At 40.4% G+C, this 27,494-nt stretch overlaps 1 protein-coding gene across 4 annotated transcripts in view; it reads left to right on the top strand.

The window, feature by feature from the left end:
- Nucleotides 1-8,424: 8,424 nt before the first annotated feature.
- Nucleotides 8,425-27,494, top strand: part of Pphln1 (periphilin 1) — an 84,736-nt gene continuing 65,666 nt past the window's right edge. For 2 of the 4 annotated variants that reach the window (XM_059246854.1, XM_059246853.1), the window contains exons 1-3: nucleotides 8,425-8,518; nucleotides 22,983-23,189; nucleotides 25,926-25,987. In XM_059246854.1, the coding sequence (XP_059102837.1) occupies nucleotides 8,447-8,518; nucleotides 22,983-23,189; nucleotides 25,926-25,987 (341 nt within the window). In that variant the 5' untranslated portion in view covers nucleotides 8,425-8,446. The remainder of the gene's footprint in view (nucleotides 8,519-22,982; nucleotides 23,190-25,925; nucleotides 25,988-27,494) is intronic. The other 2 variants (XM_059246856.1, XM_059246855.1) reach the window with 1 other exon arrangement.

The following is a 27,494-nucleotide window of genomic DNA, read 5'->3' as shown; positions in this document are numbered from 1 at the left end:
TAATGGCTGAGCCATCTCTCCAGCCCCTACTCTGTTTTAAACTGATGTAGAAAATCATAGAAAAGATATGTATTAGTGGAGTATCATTATTGCTTAAATACATATATGTATTTCATAATTTTGAGTCATGATAAATATTTCTCTTCAAATACCTTTTTTTATAAAGATTTATTTTTTACTATGTACAGTGTTCTGCCTGCATGTACACATGCATGCCAGAAGAGGGCACCAGATCTCATTATAGATGGTTGTGAGCCACCATGTGGTTGCTGGGAATTAAACTCAGGACCTCTGGAAGAACAACCAGTGCTCTTAAACTCTGAGCCATCTCTCCAGACCCCAAATACCATTTCTTTTTGGCAAAGTCTTTCTGAATTCTTTTAGAAGTGCAGTAACTATTATTGTTAACCATAACCACTCTACCGTATAATAGACCACCAGGACTTCTTGCCCTACTTAACTGTAACTATGCCCCCATTCACTAACCTCTCTCTATCCTTTTCCTCTCCTGCTAGTCTTTTTGACTCTCAGTAACTACCATTCTAGCCTCGACTAAGAAGTTTGGGGGTTTACATGTTTCTTTTCTTTTCTTTTTTACACATGTTTCTTGAAACGGTTTTGTTATGTAGCCCTGGCTGCTTGAGACTAGCTACATGGGTGAAGCTGGTTATAAATGTGTGTCTCTGTTTTTGGAGTCTTTGGATTGCGGATATGCACTACTCCACCTGACCTGTAAGTGTGGAGTGACCTGTGACGCTAGTAAGAGTGAAGGAAATACTTCAGAGGTGCTAAATTGTGGTGGGAGTTCTAGGATGTACGTGAGTCCCAAGCCAACTAGGGCTGCACAGTGAGACTCTAGCTCAAACCTCTTCCCCCTCCATTTCTAAACTATATAATTTATCATGGAAAAAATTCCATGGTTTTCTTGTTCTAGCCTCCTGCCTCTTCTAGTCCATTTTGTATGTCCATCACTTAACTTCTGAAATGACATTCTTTCCCCACTTATTCTCAAGGTTAAAACCCTGTGCTGAATGTCTTGTCTAGATTTTATCGTTTGATGCCCTGGAACCTGTTCTCTCTGCTTCCCTGCTTCTTTCATGATAATGTTGGGAAGGTTTGGGGATGATACTCCAGGCTCAACTCTAGAATTTAAGTTTTTGAGAGCTTCAGAGTTTTTAATGCAAAAATGAGGGATTATATCTCTATCACTAGGATAGTGTGGGTAAAGGGTTTAAATGTCTTGAAAGTTTATTGCACAAATTCTTGCATTTAGGAGAGCAAATAAAAATTGGTCAGATAACTTGAGTAGGTTTATTTATCATTGCTTTGTGGTCTCCTTCGGTCAGTTCTTTCTTAGACCTTTGGAATCATTCAGAATGCTTTGCCTTTTCTTGGATTCTACTATTCACTATTGTCTATTCATTTGAGTCATCTCTCAGGATTCTATTTAATTATTATTAATTTTTAAAAATTTTATTTTAGCTTTTTTTTTTTTTTTTTTTTTTTTTTTTGTCAGAGCTGAGGACCGAACCCAGGGCCTTGCGCTTGCTAGGCAAGTGTTCTACCACTGAGCTAAATCCCCAACCCCTATTTTAGCCTTCTTAAAAGTTGTCTTACCTAGCATATTCTTTTTAAAGCTAGCTCTCACTTTGTAGCCCTGGCTGGCCTAGAACTCAGAGCTGAGATTGAAGGGGTGCCTCACCATATCCATACCTAGGATACTCTTGAGTGCCAAGCAACATGGCATTCTAGTTGGAATTTTGCTGTTTTGACCTAAAAATTCCAAAGATTTTAATTATATTCTAAAAGTGATGTTTTGAATTTTAAACATTTTCTGCTAGAAACAGTCTTAGACACTTTTTAGCTTCAGGTTAGCCCTTTAACATCTCCTTAGTGTCTGTTTCATTGTGGATGTCAAGAATGTGTTTAGTTCCCTTTAACCTGTTGATCTTAGCCTGAGATGAGTTTAAGGTTTGAAAGCAGTTAGATATTTCCAAGGGCATTTTGGGGACTTTGAAAAGATAGGATCTGGATAGTGTTGCTTCTTAAAGCTCTTGGATAATACTAGTGTGCAGCAAGATTGAAATTCATTTGAGGATGTGTGATTTAAAGGTTTCTCATCTGTATCTTTTGTTAAAAAATGAAATGGTATTGACACCATAAAAAGTGTGGCTAGGGCCTGGAGAGATGGCTGTTCTGCCAGAGGTCATGAGTTCAATCCCCAGCAACCACATGGTGGCTCCCAATCATCTGTAATGAGATCTGGCGCCCTCTTCTGGCACGCAGGCAGAACACTGTATACATAATAAATAAATCTTTAAAAATAAATAGATAAATAAATTTTTTTTAAAGTGTGGCTAGAATCATAATTTAATAGTGCTCACAAGAAGTATTTTGAATAATTAAAGGTGCCAACTATTCTAGTATTAAGATTCCCTAGAATGACTCCTAGGATATCATATTAACTACTTATTGTTGGTATAAAGTACTTTTACCCTGCTAAGGCAGAGGAGCAGTATAGGTGTATAGTCATTGCCTTTGCAGTGGGAGGATGAGGAGGAAGAGAGAAGAGTGAACAGAAAGAATATGGGACTGGTTATATAGTACTGTAGGGTCTTGAGGGGCACAGAGAAGGACTAGCTAACTCTGGGAGAATATAAGAAAGGTTGGCGTTTGGGCTGCATCTTGAGCATAGACTGGATAGTTCAGCGATACTCTGGGTAGAGGTTAAGGTGCAGTGCGTGCTTGGTAACCAGAGTAGGAAGTGTAGGTACTTGTACTTTGTTGGAGTTGTAGAAATAACTGGATGGAAGAAACGTTTAGGTGTGACAGATATTGAGTTTTATTATTCAAGTTTCTGATTTTAGTCTTTGGGTTTCATTGATCAAAATGGGGAAGACAGGAGGTGTGATGAGTCTCTGAGAAAGTGTGAAGAACTGTTGGGGAATGTTGAGTTGGAAGTATATGCAACATTCTTTAGAAAGAAGTTAGGATGGAAGGAGAGATGTCCAATCATTTATTGAGAGGGATGGTAAAGTCACTGATTACTGATCACATTTTTTGGTGGATTATTGAGGAAGTTACTGAACAAGAGTGGTTCTACCTCCTGTTTTTATAATAGTGAGGTGGTGTCTCAGGATCACTATTGCTGTGATGAAACACCATGACCAAAAGCAATTTGGAGACAGAAGGGTTTATTTGGCTTACTGTGGTGGTATTGTGTTCCCCAAAATATTGTGCACCCTAATAAACTTATCTGGGGTCAGAGACAGAACAGCCACTAGATACAGAGGCTAGAAAATGGTGGTACTCAAACCTTTAATCCTAGCATTCCAGAGGCAGAAATCCCTCTGGATCTCTGAGTTCAAGGCCACATTGGAAACAGCCAGACATGGTGACTCACACCTCTAATCCCAGGGAGTGGTGGTAGAAAGCAGAAAGGTATATAAGGCATGAGTGCCAGAAACTAGAAGCATTTGGCTGGTTAAGCTTTTAGGCTTTTGAGCTACAGTTCAGCTGAGACCCATTCTGGATGAGGACTCAGAGGCTTCCAATCTGAGGAAACAAGATCAGCTGAGGAACTGTGGAGGTGAGGAAGCTGTGGCTTGTTCTGCTTCTCTGATCTTCGAGCATTCACCCCAATAACTGGCCTCAGGTTTGATTTTATTAATAAGAACTTTTAAGATTCATGCTACAGCTTACTCTTCCACATCACTATTTATCATTGAAGGAAGTCAGGACAGGAACTCAGGCAAGGCAGGAATCTGGAGGCAGGAGCTGATGCAGAGGCCATGGAGGAGTGCTGCTTACTGGTTTGTTCCCCATGGCTTACTCAGCCTGCTTTCTTATAGAACCCAGGACCACCAGCTTAGAGGTGGTACCACCCACAGTGGGCTGTGCCCCCCACCATGAAACACTAGTTAAAGCCATATAGGCCTGCCTACCACCTGATCTTGTGGAGATATAAGGCAATACTAACCCTAACTAAGGTGCATTGCATGTAAATCATACCATCCTGGAGATGATTGATTGTACTCTGAAGAAGGCAATGCTGAAGGATCTGGCTGAGTGACTGACGTTCAGTTACCCAGGTGAAAGCTGAGGAAGTTCTAGAGCTGTCTGGAGAGCATGCGAAAGGGAACTGCCGATACAAAAGCCTACCGCTCATCCCGAAGATGAGCTTAACTGGGACTTTTCTCTATTAACTCTAGCTGGCTATCCAAAGAGCTAGATGAGAATAAAAAAATGAAAGGACAGGGAGAAGAAGCTTGAAGATGATTGGGACTGTCTAGATCATGATGTAGTTACTCTGTTGCCTAAACTGCAGGACAAGCAGTTTGGATAACATGAAAAAGAACGAACTGTATCTATCATTTTGACTTTGGACACAGGGTCATTAACTGTGAGTTTGTTTTTTCTTGTAACTTTCACTAACAGTGCCAGTTCTCAGTGGAAATCACACAGGGCTTGGGATACCTTAGTGGTGTACTTTAAGGAGGGGCTCATTTCCTTTCTGGACTTGAAGCCCACAGACAGTATTACTTAGATCCTGTATTGATTATTGCGTAAGAGTGAGGTTCTTGTATTCTGGAATCAATTTATTGACACACTTCTAAAGCACCTTTAATTCTAATTCTGTTCTCTGCTTTATTGTGATACAGAGAATTATTCTGGAGCACTTTTAAAAAGAAAAAAAATTGTATGTGTGTTATTTGCATATGTGTGTGCTTGGGTATGCAAAGACCAGAGGAGTGTGTTGTTCTTTATCACACTTGAGCTTTTTTCTTTAAGATAGGTCCCCTACTGTACCTGGAGGTAACCTAGTGATCCTTTTGTCTGTCTCCTCAGTGACTGGTGCTACATGTGTGGGAGAGTCATATTGGGCTTTTATGTCGATGGTAGAGTACTTTTTTTTTTTTTATTTTTCAAGACCATTTCTCTTTGTAGTTTTGGTACCAGACCTAGATCTTGCTCTGTAGACCAGGCTGGCCTCAAACTCACAGAGATCCGCCTGGCTCTGCATCCTGTGTGCTGGGAATTAAGGCATGCGCCACCACTGCCCAGCCTCTAGAGTACTTTTGAAACTCCAGTAATGGGAAGGGATATTTTAGTGTCTTCAGTCAGTGTTGTTAATTCATTGTGGGATGGATTGGATTGATTTCCAAAACCTGGATAATGTCATAAGCAACACATGCCATTAATCAAAAGATTACTGCACTTAAGAATGCTTCTAGATGACTTTGAAAATTGCAGGGTTTTATTTGAATTGAAAGCAATTTTACCATATTTTCTATAGTGCTTTTTTGTGGTGGTATTGTGTTCCGTAAAATACTGTGCACCCTAATAAACTTATCTGGGGTCAGAGAATGGAACAGCCACTAGATACAGAGGCTAGAAAATGGTGGCCTTTAATCCTAGCCTTCTGGAGACATGGATCTCTGTGAGTTCAAGGCCACATTGGAAACAGACAGGCATGGTGACACACGCCTTTAATCCCAAGAAGTGAGCCTTTAATCCCCAGGAGTGATGGCAGATAGCAGAAAGGTATATAAGGCATGAAGACCAGGAACTAGAAGCATTTGGCTGGTTAAGCTTTTAGGCTTTTGAGCAACAGTTCAGCTGAGACCCATTCTGGATGAAGACACAGAGGTTTCCAGTCTGAGGAAATAGGATCAACTGAGAAACTAGCAAGGTGAGGAAGCTGTGGCTTATTCTACTTCTCTGATCTTCCAGCATTCATCCCCATACCTGGTCTCGAGGTTTTTTTTTTTTTTTTTTTTTTATAAATAAGACCTTCTAAAATTTGTGCTACAGCTTTTATTTATTTATTTATTTATTTATTTATTTATTTATTTAGGTGTGGGGGGGTTTGAGGCAGGGTTTCTCTGTGTAACAGTCCTGGCTGTCCTGGAACTTGCTTTGTGGACCAGTGTGGCCTCAAACTCACTGAGATCCGCCTGCTTCTGCCTCTTGAGTGCTGGGATTAAAGACAGGTGCCATCACTATCTCCATCTTTTTTTATTTTTTATTTTGTCTGTTTCTTTTTGTGATAGTTTAATTCAAGGTCCAGCTTGAACAAGGGATGTACCTGAGTGGCAGAATGCTAGTATGTATGAAATAGTAGTGTCAACCTGAATTAAAAAAAAATATCCCAATTCCATGATCCAGCTTGATTAGAGACTCCTCTTGTAGTTCACTCACTGTTCTTTGATTCTTAGAGTGATTCTGATATCTGTGGTAATATATCTTCCAAACTGATAGGCAGAAAATTCCAAATTGGATCAGGAACAACCTGAAAATATGGTTTCCGTTCTGCAGTCTGGTAGTGTGTCACTTCCTGGAATGTCTGTGCTGCCCCTAAGAGAGCCCAGTCTTTGTAGGAGAGTTCTCCGAGTTTCATGTGAACACACCCCATACTCACACTCTGTCTTAGTTAGGGTTACTTAGTAAGGTTGCTATGATGAAACACCATGGCCAAAAGCAAAGTTGGGGAGGAAAAGGTTTATTTAGCTTACACTTCCACATCAGTGAAGGAAATGATGTGGACAGGATCTCAGACTGGGAAGGAAACAGGAGGCAGGAGCTGATGCAGAGGCCATGGAGGGATGCTGCTTACTGGCTTGCTCATCATGGCTTGCTTGCCCAGCTTGCTTTCTTAGAGAGCCCAGGACCTCCTGCCCAGAAATGCATCACCCACAATGGACTGGGGCCTACCCCAGCAATCACTAATTAAGAAAACGCTGGATCTTATGGAGGCATTGTCTCAATTGAGGTTCTCTCAGAGTATTGTGTCTAATTGACATAAAACTAGCCAACACACACGTACTTCATCGTTTGAGACTGAGTCTGTTGCTAATGTTGACAGACTGGCCTTGAACTTTTGTGTTTGAGCAATCCTCCCCAGTAGCCAAGGGCCACTTTAGGCTTTTTATCCTCCTAAGGTAAGACGTTCATAGATTTAACAGTTTTCATTACAGGTTCTTCTCCTCCTGCTCTTTATCAGTTTTCATTATTGTGCTTAATTGTTTGTTAAGGGCCTTGTGTAGTCTAAGCTGGGCCTGGAACTGAGGTTTTGTTTTTGTTTGTTTGTTTGCTTTTTGTTTTGTTTTTGTTTTTTGTGTTTTTTTGGTTTTTTTGAGACAGGGTTTCCCTGTATAGCTTTGCGCCTTTCCTGGAACTCGATTTGGAGACCAGGCTGGCCTCGAACACACAGAGATCTGCCTGGCTCTGCCTCCCGAGTGCTAGGATTAAAGGCGTGTGCCACCACCGCCCAGCTGGAACTGAGTTTTTTGTTATTGATGTTTTGTTCTTGTTTTTATTTGGATGGTTATTTGAGACAGGGTTTCTCTGTGTAGCCCTAGTTGTTCTGGAACTTACTCTCTAGACCAGGATGCCTCAAACTCAGAGGTCTGCCTGCCTCTGCCTTCTGAATGCTGGGATTAAAGTCATGTGCCACCACTGGCCTAACTCTTGATCCGATTTTTTTTTTTTTTTTTTTTTTTTTTTTTTTTTTTTTTTTGGTTTTTCGAGACAGGGTTTCTCTGTGTAGCTTTGCGCCTTTCCTGGGACTCACTTGGTAGCCCAGGCTGGCCTCGAACTCACAGAGATCCGCCTGGCTCTGCCTTTGATCCGATTTTTATGATGCGTCCAGAACATCTTTTGATGATTTAATGGTTACTGATGGTTGTGGTGGTGACTACTATAATTCAACATTTAGGGTGCCATGGCAGGAGGGTCAGCAGTATTTAAGACCAGAAACCAAACCGGAGGGCTGGTGACATGTCCTATCAATAAAGGCACTTGTCCTCAAGACTGAGGCCCTGAATTCAAGCTCTGGTACCCCCATGATAGAACTGACTCCTGCGAATTGTCCATTCTAGGGAATGCATGTGCATGCCTACTTGCTCCATGCATGATGTGCACATATACAATTAAACTAATACAGAATTTAAAAAATAAACAAACAAACAAAACCACATTGGAGCATTGCATGCTGGGATATACCTGTAATCCCAGTGCTCTGAAAGGTTGCCGCTTCCAGGCCAGCTTCAGCTACATTGTAAGTTGGAGTCTAGCCTTAATTGGAGTATCCATGCTGGCCTGCTTTTCAAACTATTCATGAAGTGGCATCTTTTTAGTTTTTCAAATTGTTTGGTGATGAAGAAACCATGTGTGGTTTATGGCTCTTACCCAGCATGTTGGTGGAGGTTTTATTGAACTTTTAAATGTTTAAAGCGGAAGGTAGGACTTCATATGTACGCGCGCACACATTTTTAAAATCTCACGTCAGAGCACTGGTTGCTTTCATCCCTCCTTCCCTCGCTCTCTCTCCTCCAGGTGTCCTGGCAGGCGTTTGCTTCTTTCTTTACTGTCTGTTACTTGCTGACAAACAAAACCCAGAATTCTCGTTTTTGTTTTCTCTTTAGTGGCTCCCACAGGAGATGAGATGTGGTCTGAGGGACGGTATGACTACGAGCGACTTCCAAGAGAACGAGTGCCTCCTCGGAGCCATGCCAGTGTAAGTCACTGCTGTGGGGACGTTCAGAGCCTGTCTGTCATCTTCTCCAGCCTCTTCAAACACCAGCGGTTTACCAGCCTCGCTGGAGAAGTAGACCAAATGAACCTTTGAAAGGCTAGGAAACACAGGGGAATAGTGTAGTTGAGAAAATCTGTCTTGCCCTTGTGCTCCTCCTGCCTCAGCCGTTCAGGTAGCTTATAGGACTGCAGTCAGGCCTAGCTGATAGTTTATTACTTGATCCTGTACCTTACCTTGTTGAGCAGTGCCATCTTCAAGGTTGTCCTTCATTGACCTGAGTTACACCTCAGGTTGAGACGGATATAAAATGATTTCAGATAGAAAATGAGGAAGCCCGTCACATTAGGATGGGCAGACTCAGGAATTATCATGTCATTGCTTTCCAGGTTGTTCTAATAAGTTTTTGTAATTTGATCAAATTATTTTATGATTCACCTTGAAGAACGATGTATGTTAGTGTCGTAAAGCTGTGGGATACCTCCCAGAAAATGTTAAGTTCTCTTTCCCACTATATCCCTTGAGGAGAATTCATTTTACCAGCGGGGCGTTGACATGCAGGCTGTGTTTTTTCACCGAGTAGCTTAATTTGTGGATGGGAAGAGCAGATTATATTGGTTTAAGATTACAAGATGAGTGATCGACCAAGGCTGACACTCAAGAACTGGACTCAGAATTATCGAGGTATTGTATTGTGAAATGACCTCATCAAGAAGAGAGAACTAAGATGGGGAGTGCTTTAAAAGAAGTGGGGGTTTAGGATCAAGGAAAAGCTACTTGAGGTAGAAGGATAGGCAGTGGGTGTTTTCGAGCATGGAGTTCCCAGGCTGGCAGTGTTCTGGGTGAAGTTCAGTGTATTGATTGGTCACAGAATGCTAGTCTAAGAATTAGAATTGAAGAGCTGAGGATGTAGTTCAGTTAGTGCTTGCCTACATGCTTGGTCCCCTGAACTGATCCCAAACACCTCAAAAAAGGGAAAAATAAAAGTGACGGAAGTCCTAGTTGAATGAACATTTTATAGTAAAATGTAAACAACCGTTTTTAACCAATGCCTTTGTGTGTGTATAAATGTGAAATAGTCACCCCTAACTGCCCCTCTTAGTAGAATTTCAACATCCTTAAGTAGGAAGGGAGCTAAGTTTTATAGCGCCAATGTGTTTATGATCAGAGTAGATGTTTTGGACAAGTCTCTTCCTCCTTGGCCGGCCTCATAGGAACTCGTGGAGTCTGAAGTGCTCTTCCTTTAGGAACCTGGCCGGATCTGCTCACTCCTCTTCCTTCTCTATGAATTAGAGAAGTTGGGTCTTTTATTCCCTAGTCCCACTTGACTGATTTCTAAACCTTTATTCCTATATTTCTCATCTAGAATTCAGATTCCCGCCCCCCCCCTCTGGTGAACGTGCTCTTCTTGTGTGAGTGACTTGAGGCTTTGTCTTGCCCTCAGTGTATTTTGCTCTTTAGAGGGCTCTTGGAAATTGCCCTTTTGCCTTGTATTGCATGCTTGCATTTTTAGCAAAATACAGCCTAAGTTCTTAATTTTTGCCCTTTTACTAATCTAGATCACTTCTCAGGGTACCCTTCCTCCACCGTTTTTGGGACACAATCTTCTGTAACTCAGGCTGGCCTTGAACTTTCTATGTATCTGAGGCTGGGCTTGAGTTTCTGATCCTCTTGCCCCTACATTTCAAATGCTGGGAATATAGACATGTTCCATTTGCACCTAGAATGATGCCTGACTGAGGTCATTGCGGTTGGAATACAAGTAATAAGATATAAAAACCATTTAATGTCTTTAATATATGTATTTTATTATTCTTTTTGTGTGTGAGCACTATTGTCATATGTGTATGTGGCCAGAAGAGAGTGTTGTACCTTTGGAGCTGATGTTCCAGGTAGTTGTAAGCCTCTAGACATGGGTTCTGGGACTTGAACTTGGTCCTCTAGAAGAACAGTAAGAGCAGGTAACTACCAGGGCCAAATCTCCAGCCTGTCTCCACTCCACACACACACACACACACACACACACACACACACACACACACACACACACCACCCCCCCTTCTTTTTTTTTTTTTTAAAGTTTTCTGAGACAGGCTCAGGTGTGGCCCAGGCTGGCCTCCAACTTACCGTGTACTTGAGGATGAATTTGAACTCCTGTTCATTCTGCCTCTTCTCTCAAGTGCTGGGATTACAGGCATGTGCACCTCCTGACTTTTGTTTGAGACAGGGTACTCTATGGTCCAGACTGGTTTAGAACTCACTGTGTAGACTAGGCTGGCCTTGGACTCATGGCAGTCCTCCTGCCTTAGCTCCTGAGGTGCTGAGCTCACAGGCATGAGCCACCACACCCAGCTCAAAACCTCAACTTATAATTGGTAATACCTGCTTCTTAGTAGGTGTGTTAGCTTTCCATTACTCTAACACTTCCTGGAGATAATCATCTTACAAAGAAAGAAATTTATTTTGCCTTATGGTTTTGGAGGTTTTACTCCATATGAGTCGGACTTTTGGTAAGACAGTATATTATGAGAGTGTGTCCCAGATGCACATTGCTCACCTTATAGCCATGGAACACACACACACACACACACACACACACACACACACACACGGAGAGAGAGAGAGAGAGAGAGAGAGAGAGAGAGAGAGAGAGAGAGAGAGAGAGACGAGAACAGAGATAGTAGGGTGCCACAGTCCTCTTTGAGACCATATTCCCAGTGATAAGAGTGGAGACTTCCTATCAGGCACCAGGCCTTATATGCTTTACCCCAGACATTTAATGGGAGACATTGAAGACCTAAGCTCTATTAGCAGCAGGTGGCTAAATACCAAGAGCCACCTTTGGTTTAAATAGTGATGACTGTAAATGTGTAACCTGATGTATTAGTTACTTTTCTGTTGTTGTGATAAAACACAGTGGCCAAGGCCACTTATAGAAGAAAGGGTTTGCTTAGGCTTATGGTTCCAGAAGTATGTAAGAATCGGTAATGGCAGGGAAGTTGCAGGCATGATGGCTGGAGTAGCAAATGGCAGTCCTTAAACTCCCAAAGCCAGCTTCCAGTGACAGGCCTCCAAGGCCACACCTTTAAAGCCTCTCCAAACAGCATCCCCTACTGGGGAGTAAGTATTCTAATGCTTGCAACCGAGGGGCACCTCATTCACACTACCACACCTGATTGAAAATACCAGTGATTTCTGTTAACGACTAAGTTAATAGATGCTGTTAACTTTGCTGTTGTGCTGTTTCTGTTTAGGAATAAGTCATTTCTTTTCTCCTCACCATCCCAGGTTGGCCTCCAACTGTTTTGCTTCTTCCTCGCCCCCCCCCCCCCAGTTGAACAGTGCTTAGTCATGTGCCTTGTGAAAGTAGTTTTATATTCACGTCTGACGTAAATTGATTCACTGAATTTGCAGAAAAGTGTTTAACAGTGGAAGTAGAAATGTAAATGCAGCATTAGTTTCTAACTTTGGAGCTAATAAAAACTTACCCTATTTAAAGTTTTAAGGGCCTAAGGAGATAGATGGCTCTGTGGTAAGAGCACTTTTTATTATTCCAGAGGACCCACATCAGGCCATTCACAACCACCTATAACTCTAGTTCCAGGATATCTGATGGCCTCTGGTACCAGCACTCAAGTGATGTGCATTCACACAGGTATACACACACATACACATAGAAGTAAATAAAGTTCTAAAATCTTTGCTTATGAAGCAGAGATCATCTAACATTATTTAAAAACCATATTGCAGGCTGGAGAGATGGCTCAGCAGTTAAGAGCACTGCATTGACTGTTCTTCCCGAGGGTCCTGAGTTCAATTCCCAGCAACCACATGGTGGCTCACAACCATCTGTAATGAGATCTGGTGCCCCCTTCTGGCCTTCAGGGACACATGCAGGCAGAACACTGTATACATAATAAATAAATACTAAAAAAAAAAAAAAAACCAAACATATTGCATGTGTGTTCATAAGCAGCATTGCTAAGAGCTTCAAGCTGGCAGCAGGCTGGCGTCTAACAGGAGAATGGATGAACTGTTTAAATCAGTGGTTCTCAAGATATCCTATCCTGCCTATCAGATATTTATATTATTCTTTGTAACGTAGCAAAATTACAGTTATGAAGTAGTAACAAAATAATTTTATGATTGGTGTCACCACAACACAAGGAACTGTATTAAAGGGTGGCAGCATTAGGAAGATTGAGAACCACTGGTTTAAATAATCCAGCAATGGAGTAAGTGGCCTACTGCCAGGTGCAGCAGTAGTTCACATGGGTGAACTTCACAAGCAGAGCCCTGAAGGCCAGAAGCTGAGCTCAAGAGGAGATCTCCTGCAGTTCCTTTATATAAACACTTCAGACAAGCCAAAATAGCAGAACAGTGCTCACTACTGGGAGGAACACTGAAGAGCACCCCAGTAAAGACTTGTCTGCTGTGCATAGTCAGTGACTGAATCTGGGTGATAAATAGTGTTGACCTTGTGAAAGTTCACCCAGTGGTGGTAGTTTTGTGGTTTGCACACTGCTTTGTAAATGTGCCAGGCCTTGATACAAATTGTAGTGAGGGCAGAGCTTTCTTTTCATTTTTTCATTCTGTGTGTGTGTGTGTGTGTGTGTGTGTGTATGTGTGTGTGTTTACTTGTGCCTTCTTGCCCCCAGTCTCCTGAGTGCTGAGATTACAGGTGTGTGATCTTAATATTTTTTGTCACTGTTTCTCTTTCTCAGCCGGTTTAGCCAATCAAAACAAATTCTTTGGTGAATTAAAACTTGATTTTGCTCTATCTGAGGCTTTGTAGGGATTATATGGGACTAACTGGTTCCAAATAGTCTCAAATGTGAATGTACTTAAACTATAATCCGGCGATCTCTTTTGTTCAGTTTGAAAGTCAAGAATGTTTCATATGGTAATTCACTTATGGTATTCTGTTTGGCACTGCTTACAGAATGTTACTGTTGAGTAGATAGTCCTTTTCTTCTCATTTGTAGTTCCTGAGACATTTTATTCACAATCTTCACATGTGTAACTTAATTTCTATCCTTTTTGCATTTCATTTATTTTATTATTTTTATTTATGTTTTGTAGTATTTGAATTCAGGGCCTCGCACATGCTATACATGTGAGTTAAATCACTGAGCTACCATGAGACTGATGTCTATATAATGTACCCATGTGACTCTGGTATTTTTTATTTGAAAATTACTATACCTATCATTTCACTTCCATCCTTTTTTTTTTTTTTTTTTAAAGATTTATTTATTTACTATGTATACAGTATTCTGCCTGCATGCCAGAAGAGGGCACCAGATCTCATTATAGATGGTTGTGAGCCACCATGTGGTTGCTGGGAATTGAACTCAGGGCCTCTAGAAGATCAGCCAGTGCTCTTAACCTCTGAGCCATCTCTCCAGCCCCTCACTTCCATTCTTAACATGCTTTGCTACAAATGCATGTATGAGTATATATTATTTTTTTTTTTATTTTTGAGACAATCTCATGTAGCCCTGGCTGGCCTGGAGTTCACCATGTACACCTGGCTGACAATGTGACCAGGTCTATCACTGGCTGTTGAGTATGAGGATTAAAGATGTGAGGTCACCACATTCAACTTTCAGGTTTTTTTTTTCCAACAGGAAAACTACATACATGAAAAACTAAACTAAACTAAAAACTAAACTCTAGAGTGTTGATGTGCAAATTTTAATTGAGTAGTACTTCTCTGTGTAGAGCTACCTGAGGATGTATTTTAACTTCTTTTGTTGTTTATTTTTGAGATTTTATTTTAATTACACCATTTCTCCCTTTTCTTCCCTCCAAACCCTCTTCCCCACTCCTTCAAATTCATGGCCTCTTTTTCATCAGTAGTTATTATATGCATATATGTATTTGTGTGTGTATACACACACACACACACACACACACACACACACACACACACACACACACGCTCGCACGCACGCACGCACGCATCAAGAAATAGTATTGGCCCCCATCTCCACCCCTAGGATTGTTTTGCCTATTCAGAATCTTTTGTGCCATATGAATTTTGGATAGTTTTTTTTCTGTTTTCCAAAGAATGAGATGGGAACTTTGATCTAGATTGCACTGAATCTGTAAAAGCATTTGGTAGAATGGCCATTCATTCTCACAGTGTTGATTTTTACCAGTCATTGAGAACACTTTCTTCAGAGTTTTAAAGTTTTCATTGTAGGGGTCCTTTACTTCCTTGGTTAGGTTTATTTTGAGATACTTTGGTTTTTCTGAGGCTATTGTGAATGGGAGTGTGTTCATGCTGTACTTCTCTGTATGTTTGTTGGTGGTGTAGAGAAAATCAGTTCATTTGTACAGTGGATTCTTTATCCTAACACATTGCTGAATTTGTTCATCATTTCTAGGAAGTTTTCTGGCACAGTTTTTAGGGTCTCTAATGTATAGTATCATATCATCTGCAAATAGGGATAAATTGACCCTTCCTTCCCTATTTGTATCCCTTTAGTTTTCTTCTCCCCCTCTCCCAGCTAAGGACCGAACCCAGGGCCTTGCGCTTACTAGGCAAGCGCTCTACCACTGAGCTAAATCCCCAACGTCCCCTTTAATTTTCTTCTCTTGCCTTATTTGTCCAGCTAGTACTCCAGGCACAGTATTGCAAAGGATTGGGGATAATGGGCAGCCTTGTCTCAGTCTTCAGTGGGGTTGCCTCAAGCTTTTTTCCATTTAGGATGATGTTGGCTATGGGTTTCTTGTATATACCTTTTATTATGTTGAGGTATGTTCTCACTGGCCCTATATTCTCTAAGACTTTTATCATGATCGCGTGTTGGATTTGGACAGAGGCCTTTTCTGCATGTGTTGAAATGATCATGTGATTTTTGTCTTTAAGGACATTTATGTGGTTTATTGCATTTACTGACTTGTGTATGTTGAGTCGTCATTAGGGATATTGGCCTGTAGTTTTCTTTGTTTGTTGTGTCTTTACCTGGTTTGGTTATTAGGGTAATACTGGCTTTCATTTAGAAGGAGTTTGGAAGTTCTCTTTTCTTTCCCCTCCTTCCCTCTTTCCCTCCCTCCCTTTCTCCCTCCCTCCTTCCCTCCTTTCTTTATTTTGTTGTCAGTTTTATTGGTCAGATGGGCTATAAGGAGTGATTTCAGTCTTTTTGAATTTGTAAAGATTTGTGTTGTATCCCAGGATGTGGTTGGTCTATTTTAGGGAAGCCTTCCTGTGCTGCTGAGTGGAGTGTGTACTATATGCTGTTTTAATAAGTAAGATATTCTGTAGGTCACTGTGAAGACCGTTTGATGTATGGTGCTCATTAAGTCTGAGGTTTCTGTTTATTTTTTTCCCTGATGTCCTATCTATTGTAGAAAGTGGGGTATGAAATCACCCACTGCTACTAACAGCTTGATTTTAATCTGTGTTTTCAATTCCAGTAAGTCTCCTTGGTTGACTTTCCTTTATTAGTGTCCCTCTCTTGCTTCTGATTATCTTTAGTTTGGATTCTATTCTATCAGATACTGGGATAGTGAAGCCTGCTCGTTTCCTGGTCCCATTGATTGGAGCACCTTTATCTATCCTTTTACTCTAAGATGGTACCTACCTTTAAAACTAAGATGTGTTTTTTGTAGGCAGCAGGTGGATTTTCTCCCCCCTTGATCTATTCAGTCTGTTCCTGTCTTTTGAATGGAGAATTAGGTTATTGACATTTAAAGTTCTTGAAATGTATGTGTTAATTGTGGTCATCCTAGTGGTTTTTGTTGTTTGTGTTTTCAGTGGTATTTTGTGTTTTAGTAATTAGGACTTTGTATTTCTTTCTTTTTTTTCTTTTCTTTTTTTTTGGGGGGGGGGGTTTTCAAGACAGAGTTTCTCTGTGTAGATTTGCTCCTTTTCCTGGAACTCACTCTGTAGCCCAGGCTGGCCTCGAACTCACAGAGATCCGCCTGCCTCTGCCTCCCGAGTGCTGGGATTAAAGGCGTGCGCCACCACACCCGACTTTGTATTTCTGTTCAGTCTCTGCTATGCTCATTTCTCTCTACAGCTCAAAATAATGCTTCCTTCCTGTATTTTCTTTAAGTTTGCTTTGTTTGATATAATTGGGGAAGGGGGGTGGTGGAGTGGGGGTGGAGTTTTTCTGTATAGTTCTGGCTGTCCTGGAACTCACTTTGTAGACCAGGCCTCTGCCTTCCAAGTACTACACCACCACCACCTGGCAGATATAAATTTTTTTAAGTCTGTTTATGTTGTAAAAAGTTTTCTTTCTTCTTCAATCATGTCTGATAGCTTTTTTATTTAGTTTTTGAGACAGCGGCTTTGCTGTGTAGCTCAGGCTGCACTTGAAGGTGTGATGTGGTCTGATGCTCTAATGCTTGACTGTTGAACTTTATTTAGTCATCCATTTATTTTTGAGATAGGATTTTTGTGATGCCTTGAGCTTTCCATCTTGTCCTCCCAGCCTCTCTAGTACTGGGATTATAGGCATGTATAACCATGCTTGGCTTTTGTTTGACTCTTTATAAAGAAAAAAATCAAGTATTTCAAAGTAGGCAAGATAAGCACCTCCCAAAGTAAATGTCATGAAAGCAGCAATTATCTACTTTTGACATGTATTTCTGTGACCACATGTGTGCATGCCTGGTGCTAAAGGTCAGAGGAGGCGTTGGAGCCCCTGGGACAGGAGTTACCGACTGATGTGAATTATTGTGTAGGTATAAGCTCTCTAGAACAGCAGCCAATGTTCTTGACCACTGCTCTCCCTTCCTGAAGGTATATTGAAGTAAATCCACTATTCATGTTTCAAATGTAAATAAACATTTCCATATGTCTCTAAAAGAAAGACGTAGGAAAGTCTTTATTCATTTATTTATTTACACATTCATTCATTCATTTATTTATTTTGAGGCAGGGTTTTTCTGTGTAGCTTTGGAGCCTCTCCTGGAACTCAATCTGTAGACCAGGCTGGCCTCCAATTCACAGAGATTTGCCTGCCTCTGCCTCCAGAGTGCTGGGACTAAAGATGTACACCACCACCGCCCGGCTAATATTTTAATTTTAAACAAAATGTTTTCTGTCGGATGGCAATATGGGTCAGTGGGTAAAAGTACCTGTTACCAAACCTGTCCAGCTGAGATCCATTTCCAGGAACCACATGGTAGAAGTTGAGAACTGGCTCTGACTGCAAACTGCAAGCATGTGGACCTCTTCCACCATACATAAAATAAAATAACAAAAGCCACAATGTTTTTGTGCTAAAATAAGTTCACATATATTTAATGATACATTAGAAAATTGGTGGGTTTTGTATTGTTACAGGGGTTAGCCCAGGGCCTTATGAATGCTAATCCCTGCTCTGCAACTGAATGCCACCCTAGTCTCAAACGCTTTTAAATAAATGTCCCAATCTATTTAATTTGTGTCCAGTTAAGTATGTAATTTAAATTTGTGGAGAAAGTATAATATATGTATCAATGATTCGGTGTATCAAATTATTCAGCCATCCAGTTGTTTTTCTTTCTATAATCAAAGTATCTTTCATAGAGTTTTAAAAATTAGGATTTTAAAAGATAAACTAATTTTTAAAATTATTTATTTTAAAATTAAAATTTATTTAAAAAATTAATCAGTTTGTTTATTGTGTGTATGCTAAGCCACCTGTAATTCTGTCAGTCAGGAGGCTAAGACAGGATTGCTATTCTAGGCCATTCATGGTTCTAGCATGAAACCTTGACTCAACAAAACAAAACAGTGAGAAATATTGTGAAGTAGAGGCCATCCTGGACTATATATATAGTGAGAACATGTCTCAAAAAACCAAAATCTGTAGGTGGCCATTCCTTGGATGGCTTAGATCAGATTATGGCAGGTGTACTGTAGTTCTTTACTTCTTACTCTAATAATTTTATTTCATTGTAGTTGTTAGGATTTTCTGTGTCCCACCAGTCTTGCAGCTGCTCAGACCCAAGTAAGCACACAGAGGCTTATGTTAATTATAACTGCTCGGCCATTAGCTCAGGCTTATTACTGATTAGTTCTTACACTTAAATTAACCCATAATTCTTATCCATGTTTAGCCACATGGCTTGGTACCTTTTCTCAGTTCTGCCTTGTCATCTTGCCTCCTCTGTTCTGGTTGGAGACTCCTGACTCAGCCCTTCCTCTTCCCAAAATTTTCCTTGTCTGCTTGCCCTACCTATATTTCTGCCTGGCTACTGACCAGTCAGCATTTTATTTATCAACCAATCACAGCAACACACATTCACAGCATACAGAACGATATTCCATAGCATTTCTCCTTTTCTGTCTAATTAAAAAAGGAGGTTTTAATTTTAACATAGTAAAATTGCATATAATAGAACAGTTATCAAGTAAGAATTACAGTTACAATATCTAGTCTATTTGTATTTGGCAAAATTGAAGAAAATATTCTATCATCTATCCTATATTTGTGAGTCTAAAGTTTCATATCTTTCATATCTTTTTATCATAACCAAGGAAAATTATAACTATCTAGTCTTCAACTACATCAAAGACCCCAGAAGAATATAACATTACCTAAGTAAGCAGGAAATGCATTGTAAGTAATTTCCAAAAATCTAGAATGACAGAGAGAGGTGCCTGGACAGTCGCCCAAAGTTCCTCTGTAACATTGGGGCATCCTTCTTCAGCCTATAGGCCTAGTCTCTCGATCATTTTTTTCTGTGTCCTGTAGAATGTCTGGCAGTTCCTTCTGTGAAGCAGAAACCTGAAGGACCATTTTGCCTTGTAAAGTTCAGTGGTCACCTTCCTATGGGTCCTGCATGTCCAGTATATATGACATACTGTCAATCAGTTGATGCAAGGGCATTTTTTTGCCCGGTGGCTAACTTTTGCTACAAAGAAAGCAAACTCAATAATGAGTTTCTTCAATGCCCATTATCTTCTCTGAAGTAGATTGGTGTTGCCAAGTGCAGACATGTCTCAATGTTCAGAAAAGTAGAAGTTTTTAAAACATTTTAAATGCCATATTCTGTAGGTCTTTGAAGTTTTTGAAGATTTCCTACCTAATTGAAATATATCTATGTATATCTAGAAAACTTAACTAACATGACTATAAGTTTGATTATCATAGATGACTAAAATCTGTATTTCTCAACTATATATTACAATTTCAAATGAGTTGCACAAACAAAATACTTTAAACAAGAGTAGAAATATGCATACAGTATAACAAAATTAACTTTAAATTTGTAATAAACTAAAATTTATAGCAATGTAAAACATTTCAAACAAGTTGTTGCTGTTTAAAAGTAGATTCAAAATCTACCTTTTTTTTTTTTTTTTTTTTTTTTTTTTTTTGGTTTTTCGAGACAGGGTTTCTCTGTGTAGCTTTGCGCCTTTCCTGGGACTTACTTGGTAGTCCAGGCTGGCCTTGAACTCACAGAGATCCGCCTGGCTCTGCCTCCCGAGTGCTGGGATTAAAGGCGTGCGCCACCACCGCCCGGCCAATAATCTACCTTTTTATCCTATCATATTTATATCCTCTATATCATATCTCCCTTCTTTTAGAAAGAGATCGACTATGACCAATAACAATTTGTAGCCAACAACCTAAATAAAGACAAACATCCATAATCCATTTTTTGGGAGTGTGAGCGTAGTGTTCTACGCTACTTCCTGCTGATAGGGGCCACTGGTAGTCTTATGGGGATCCTGAGAAAATTAAGAATTATGGTCAGGTCCTGACTGGAGTAGTCTGTGAGGCTGTGTTCTCTGAGCTAGTTGTCTTGAAGCTGTTTTGGATATTGGATCATCTGGAGACTTCTCAGGGGCTCTTCCTTGATCAAACCTTATTAGCCTGGAAGCAATCCATAGGTTCTTATCTTATGTGGAAACAAAAGCAGAACCTCTTTTCCAAAGCAATGTATCCTTAGACATAAATTTTGAAATCAAGATATCTTTAAAATACACATACTGATTTAACTCAGCAGCTTTTACAATCAAATGTCTGTCTGCAGTTAAAAATCCCAAAGACAATATAACCCAGACTCTGTGTGATTTCCATCTTTATACGGCTTAACTTTTATATTATTCTTTAAAGACTTTATTTTTTAAAAACTATTTTTTTAACAACTGTATAAACTCCTTTTCCTCTCTCTTCCAAGCCCACATATATTTTTACACACAATGTAAACTGTTTTATTTCATCTGAATCTGTCTTATTGTGAATCTATAATCCTCTGACTAGGAGAGATTTTAAACTGCTAACCTAACTGAATGGCTAGGACCAAGGCAGCAGCCTTGGCTGCTGGCTCCACCCACCTCAGCTTCCCACCATGGCGGAACTATGTTGACTGCCAGCTCTGGGAACCATGCTCACTGCCCACTCTGGGAAGCAGTGGGTCTATGCTTCCATCCAGTAGTGTGTAGCCCAAAAACCTTTTCTTTCTTTCCTTTTTTTCCCCCCTGCCTGTACTAGCAAAAGTTATATCCACCACACACCATGCTGTGTGGCTTGCAGATGCCACTGTGTACAGTGGCAGGAATCTGCCATGCACACTCAAGCCCATGGGCCTTGAACCTACCATACTGTAGCTCAAGGCTGCACACCATGCCATGGCATCTCTGTACCTTGGTGTCTCTATATCTTGACCCGCTTGCATGAGACATGAAGTAGAAAGCTGTTTTTTGGCTCCATTATTGTGTGTTTAGAAAGAAGCTCTTTTTAAACTCTTTTAGGCCTTATGGAAATTCGAGAGCCCCATGTTGGTACGCCAAATGTAGTTGTAAGGTTTTCCTGTGTCCCACCCAGTCTTGCAGCCTCTCAGACCCAAGTAAGCACACAGAGCACACTTATATTATTTTTAAACTATGGCCATGGCAGGCTTCTTGTTATCTAGTTCTTATATCTTTTTTTTTTAAAGATTTATTTATTATGTATACAGTGTTTTGTCTGCATGTATGACTACAGGCCAGAAGAGGGCACCAGATCTTGCTACAGGTGGTTGTGAGCCACCATGTGGTTGCTGGGAATTGAACTCAGGACCTCTGGAAGAATAGTCAGTGCTCTTAACCTCTGAGCCATCTCTCCAGCCCCTAGTTCTTATATCTTAAATTAACCCATTTCTATAAATCTATATTGCCACGTGGCTTATGGCTTACCTTTACATCTTGCTTCTAGCAGCGTCTCCTCTGTTCTTTCTCCTTCCTCCTCTCTTGTTAGAATGTCCTGCCTAGCCCTATTCTGCCTCACCATTGGCTAAACAGCTTTATTTATCAACCAATCAGAGCAACGCACATTCACAGCATACACGACATTCCACAGCATATCATATTAGCTATTAACATAAGACAGACTTTGTTTTCTGTCTAATTCCTTAAATCCCACAAAACTCCTCAGTGACTAAAATTTTTTAAGTTATTATTTGTTACATGTATGGGTATTTTGCCTGCATGAAGTAAGTCTGGGCAGTATTTGCATGCAGTGCCTAAGGAGGTTAGAAGAGGGTCAGTCCCCTGGAACTGGAGTTCTAGACTGTTGTGAGCTACCATGTGAGAGCCATTATTGCCCTTCACCACTGGGCTGTCTCCTATCCCAGACAAGTTAGAGTATATTACTGTGGAAACTGCTTCTAATTTTAGTCAGCTTTGCGTCCAAACCTGAAAAGCTAAAAGCTCTCTCTCCTGAGCTTCTGGAAAAATAGCAGAATGTTTCCTTTTGATCTTTCTGGTTCAGTGCTTGCTGGTGTATGGGCGCAAGCCCTGTTTAAATAGCTTACCAGAGTAGTTTAAACACAGCAGACAAAACAGTGTGATGTCTTCATTGTCATTAGGAACAACACTGCTGTAGCATTTGCAGTGTGCTGTCTTTATTGTTGTTGTGAGTAACACTGCTGTAACATAGTGTGCTGTCTTCATTGTCGTTAGGAACAACACTGCTGTAACCTTACTGTGTGTAGTTTATTGCTGTTGTTGTTAAAATTGCCTTTTCTTTTACTTACACTGTTATTTAGACGCATTTTTATTTTATGTGTATAAGTGTTTTGCTTGCATGTATGTATGTATGTGCACCATGTGAGTGAAGTACCCACAGGGGCCAGAAGAGGTTGTCATAATCCCTGGAATTGGTTCTACAGTTGTGAGCTGCCGTCTGCATGCTGGGAACTGCACCTATATCCTCTGGAAAAACAGCAAGTGCTCTTAATCCCTGAGCTTTCTCTCCAGTCCCCTTTTCTTAACCTATGATTGTCATTTTGTATTGTTGTCTGTTAATTTTGAATGAGTTTTTTATTGAATAATTTTATTTCCATTAATCTATATGAAGATTTTATTATTTATATTCACATTTTTCATTAGTGCGTTTTTGTTCATTTATACATTTACTCTATTGAATTATGGATAAGAACTCCTGTGCTTATAAGAAACATTTCCAAAGCCAAATAGAGAAATTAGTGATGTCTCTATATTTCTTTTTGTCTGTTTTAGGATGGCTACCATAGAGTAGTTAATGTTGTGCCAAAGAGACCACCACTGCTAGACAAGAGACCGCCTCTGCTAGACAAGAGACCGCCTCTGCTAGCCAGACCCGATGAAGGAGGCTACAGTAGATATTACAGTCATGTTGATTACCGAGACTATGACGAGGGCCGCAGTTATTCTCATGATCGAAGAAGTGGCCCACCTCACAGAGGAGTATGTAATTTCCCCCGTGTACTAATTGTTCTTTCTTTGAAGTTTAAAATTCATGTAACCAAAGTTTGTGTGCAGGCCTTGGAAGTAGAGTGCTGCTTGTGCTCTTGTGTTGCTTGGCTTGGTTTTATTTGCAGCCTCCCCTCACCCCCTTTGCAGTAGGGTCTCACTGTACAGGTCAGGCTTGCCTGGAACTTGCTGGCCTCCTGTCTCAGCCTCCTGGGTGCTGCGGTGCTAGGTTTTCAAGGTTTGGCTTGCATTCCAGTGAGGTGCTGTTGACTGCTGGCTATAGCTCCAGAGGGCACTAGTAGTCAAGAGGCTGGTGATCTGGTTAGTGAGTAGGCATTAATTCCACCGCGCTTGCTTTTTGTGTGGTGCCAGGCAGCAAGGCCATGGCCTTCCTCCTGCTAGGTAAGCATTCTCTACTGAGCTGTATGCCTGGCCCATACCTTGTTTGCCTTTTTACCTTAACCTTGCGGGGATTTTCTGATAGTCAGTGATGAAGAGATGGTCGGCACTTGTCACTTCGTGTCCCTGTTTATAATTGCTTCATTTTTAACATAAGCACGTGGGTGGGTAAGGCAGGTTTAAGTTGATTATCTCATTTTTTGTTAGTATTCTTAAGGTCTGTTCGCTTTTAAGGTCTTTACTGTTTGAGATTAGAATTCAGTCAAGTCATTGTTTCAGATAGTAAATGCTTAAAATGTTAGCTACTAAGACTACCAGTGTGTTCTGGATAATCTAGAAGTAGGTATTTAAGGGTTTGATGATTTATTACTTTTATTGAAAGTGTTGGAAGCAATTACTATGTCCTCAAGCTTACAGATGTACTATAGTTCTCTTCTAGACTGTTTGCCATTCTTTTCCCTTTTTCCCCTCCCTGCAATATATAACGTGGCAACCAATAGAGTATATTTACACTCTGTACTGTGAGCTCATGTTGACAATTGAAGAAATGGAGGTAAGTGATTTCCTGAGGGTTAGTATATATGGGAGTCCAGTTCTCGTGGTCCTTCATCGTGTGAGCCCTGATAATTCTGAAGTGGTCATGGAGCTTTTTAGTGGTTTCTGGTGATTATGGCTTGAGTTTGCGATGCTACAGCTTTCTTACTGACATTGCTGGCTTTTACTATGCCATGCTGTTCCTTTAGGAGGGGTCTAGGTGTTGGGAAGTAAGCATTATTTCTATACTAGAGATACTGCATTTTATTGTCAGACCCATTCTCCAGGTAGTCTCAGGGAGAAAGGATTTGGTCAGAGCAAAAGCATCCTGTCCCCTTTCGTGAAAACTCTGGTCATCTGGTGAGTTTTGTTTTTACTAGGCTTGTATTTGATACCTCTTGAACATGAATTTTTTTCTAAAAGCTTGTAGTAGTGTTTCAGCCACAACACAGTTACTTATTTCATTCTTCCAGATTGTCTGTGCTGGGTATTTTGAGGGGTAAGAGTTCTGGCTTTACATGCTGACAAGTCTTCTTTCTGTTCAGTCCTCAACACCACAAAACAAAACCATGTTAATACAAAAACTTGTTTGTTCTTAGACTTCACTTTTTCTTCTCTTTAAGTAAATGACTAGCACACCTGTAGTCTTTACACTTTTGCAGCACTAATTTTTATCTAGAATTTACTTAAACTACTTACTGGGTCCAGTATTGTATTAGAGCTGTGGAATTTTTAATTTTCTCTTGTTTTTTAACATGGAGAGGGAAAATATAGGCACATTTTATTTATACAAGTGTTGGGTTTGTGATGTTAATGAGGACGATGAAAAATAAGATTTTAGCTAAATTGGTTTCTCTTACTGTAAGTAATTTTCATGTTGTGTTTATTTATTTATTTTGTTTTGTTGAAGCAGAGTCTCTATATAGCCCTGCCTGTCCTGGAACTTGCTATGTAGATCAGGCTGGTCTTGAACTTGAGATCTTCTGCTTCTGCCTCTGGAGTGCTGAGATTAAAAGCATGTGTACTATGCCAAGCCTACATTTTATTTTTATTTTACTTGTGTTTTCCTTGCATGCAAACCTGCACTACGTGTGTCAGTCCTCATAGAGGCCAGAAGAAACCATTGGATCTCCTGGAATTGCAGATAACAGATGGTTGTGAGCCATCTGTGGGGGCTGAGAATCAAACCTAGGTCCTCTGTAAGAGTAGCAAGTGTCTAAACCACTGAGCCATCTCTCCAGCCTCATATGTGGTTGGCTTTTATGTCTCTTTGCACATGTGTTTTAGAGGACCAAAGTGCTTCATTTGTTTAATTCACATAATGTAATATTGCTTATCAGTGATAATTCTCACTAGAGTGCTTCTAATTATACCTTTATTGAGTGATGATGAGAAGAGAAAATGAGCAAAATGGAAAGAGTACCAAGTTCTTCATTGACCTTGAACCTGAACATGGGTGAGAGAGCTTAGAAAATTAAAAGACTGAGCAATGTACACTTCATTAGGCCCTTGTTCTCAGAGAGCAAATATCTGTTGTCATGTTGGTACGTGTATCTGTGGCACTAAGTATGTGTGTGTCTACCAAGGGAATAATGCATTTTTAAAATTACAGGTAAGTGGTGCCACAGGTTCATAGTCGTCTTTAGTTGCTGAGACAGATGACTTGTATCTTTTGTTTATCATGTTTTGGAAGTTCAGGAATACCTAGAAAAGTGTTTTTACCCACATTGTAATTGTACCTCAGAGGCTGTTTAAAATAGGGTGACAAAAGCCCAAATTAAATTTTTTATGTTACAGGATGATTCTGGCTACAGATGGACAAGAGATGATCATTCCACAAGCCGACAGCCTGAATACAGGTAAAAAGATAAGAATAAGTACTTTGATACTCTTATTGTGTGCGATGTGTGCCGTAGAAATCTAACAGCAGATGTGTAGCTGGAGTCTTCATTAGGGTTTGAATTCGAAAGCAGAGAGCACTATCTCTGTGTCTGATGGAGCTAACAACTGGTGTTCCTCATTGGCTGGCGTTTTATAACTGACTGTATATTTTAAAATAAGTCTGAATATTGATAGTCTTAAAAATTATTAAATTATTCTTAATGTTTGTGGATTATGAGGCATAATTTTCTTTAACTGGAGAGTAAAGCATTTTTTATTTTTCCAGAAGTAGCCTTTTGAAAGTACTCAGCCTTACAAAGTGTCTTCTGTCATAAGGTATTATCTCTGGTGGTCTATTTAAATTATTGTTTATTTATTTCTGTATATGTATGTGTATATTTGTGTAGTGGGGTTTGTATGTGCTGTGGTAGAGGTCAGAGGACAACTTTTGGGGGTTTGTTCTCTCCTGTTCCTGGGACCTGTGGTTTGACCAAGAAAGGCTCTTACCATAATCTTGTCTCCGTGACCATTCCAGGGTGGTCTTTGCCCCAAAGGAGAGTTTTCCCAGAGCTAAACAAGTTTTTTTACAGAAGGTGAAATTGGCAGATTTCTAGTCAAGTCAGTTTAATTTTTCGCAAACAAAACTTGCTGTCTGTGATCACTTCCAGCACAAAAGGGAAAGGATGGGCAGGTTGGAAGAGCAGACAGCAGCAGTGAAGTTCTCTCTGTTGTCTCAGTTCAGAGTTTCTTATTCCTGTGCAGCTATTTCCCTAGCGGGCTTGTTAATCCCATTCAATTAATGTTTTCCCTTTCTCCTTATACCTGAGGCCCACAGCAGAGCTACAAAACAAGCTAGCTATGGATTGGCAGCTCTGAAATTGTGGTCAGGATTAAATCTGTGGTGCTTGAAGTCGCTGTTTCTCAGCTGTTTGTCACAGTGATGGAAGTCTCACAGAAGGTGGTGGCCAGGGTGGGTTGTTGCTGTGGCCGTGTGGAAGTGCGTCTGTGGGAGGAGTTGGTAATGTCTGTAGAAACAGCTTCATGTGCTGCAAGTAGAGCTTACTGTGATGCTGGGGAGAGCTCAGAAAGCCGGCATACACAGTGGAGTGTAAGTCAAGACCATGTGTTAGATTCGTGCAGAACTGAGGATACACTCTGCAACTGCAGTAGAGGTCGGTCATGCATGGTACATTGCATTAAAGTTCTGTCTCATCTTGACCATGTTCTGAGACTATATAGTCTGAATTTAAAAATGATAGTAGACAACTAACTAAATGTACTGGAAGAGATTTGAAGGCAGCCTGGTATTTAGGTTGGGATATATTTATTGCTGGTCTCTTACATCTAAGTTTACAGTGAGAATTGAGCAGAAAGCACAGTGGGAAGTTTAAAAGTTTGTAGTTCGCCCAGAAAACAAGTAACTATATATGAAGAACTTAAGACCAAGCAAAGTGTAGCTACCAAAGAGATCTGAGCTATGATAAG

This window comes from Peromyscus eremicus, chromosome 20 (assembly GCF_949786415.1).
Source record: "Peromyscus eremicus chromosome 20, PerEre_H2_v1, whole genome shotgun sequence".
Taxonomy (NCBI): domain Eukaryota; kingdom Metazoa; phylum Chordata; class Mammalia; order Rodentia; family Cricetidae; genus Peromyscus; species Peromyscus eremicus.
The sequence above is the reverse complement of the archived record's forward strand: the minus strand, read 5'-3'. Positions and strand labels throughout refer to the sequence as shown.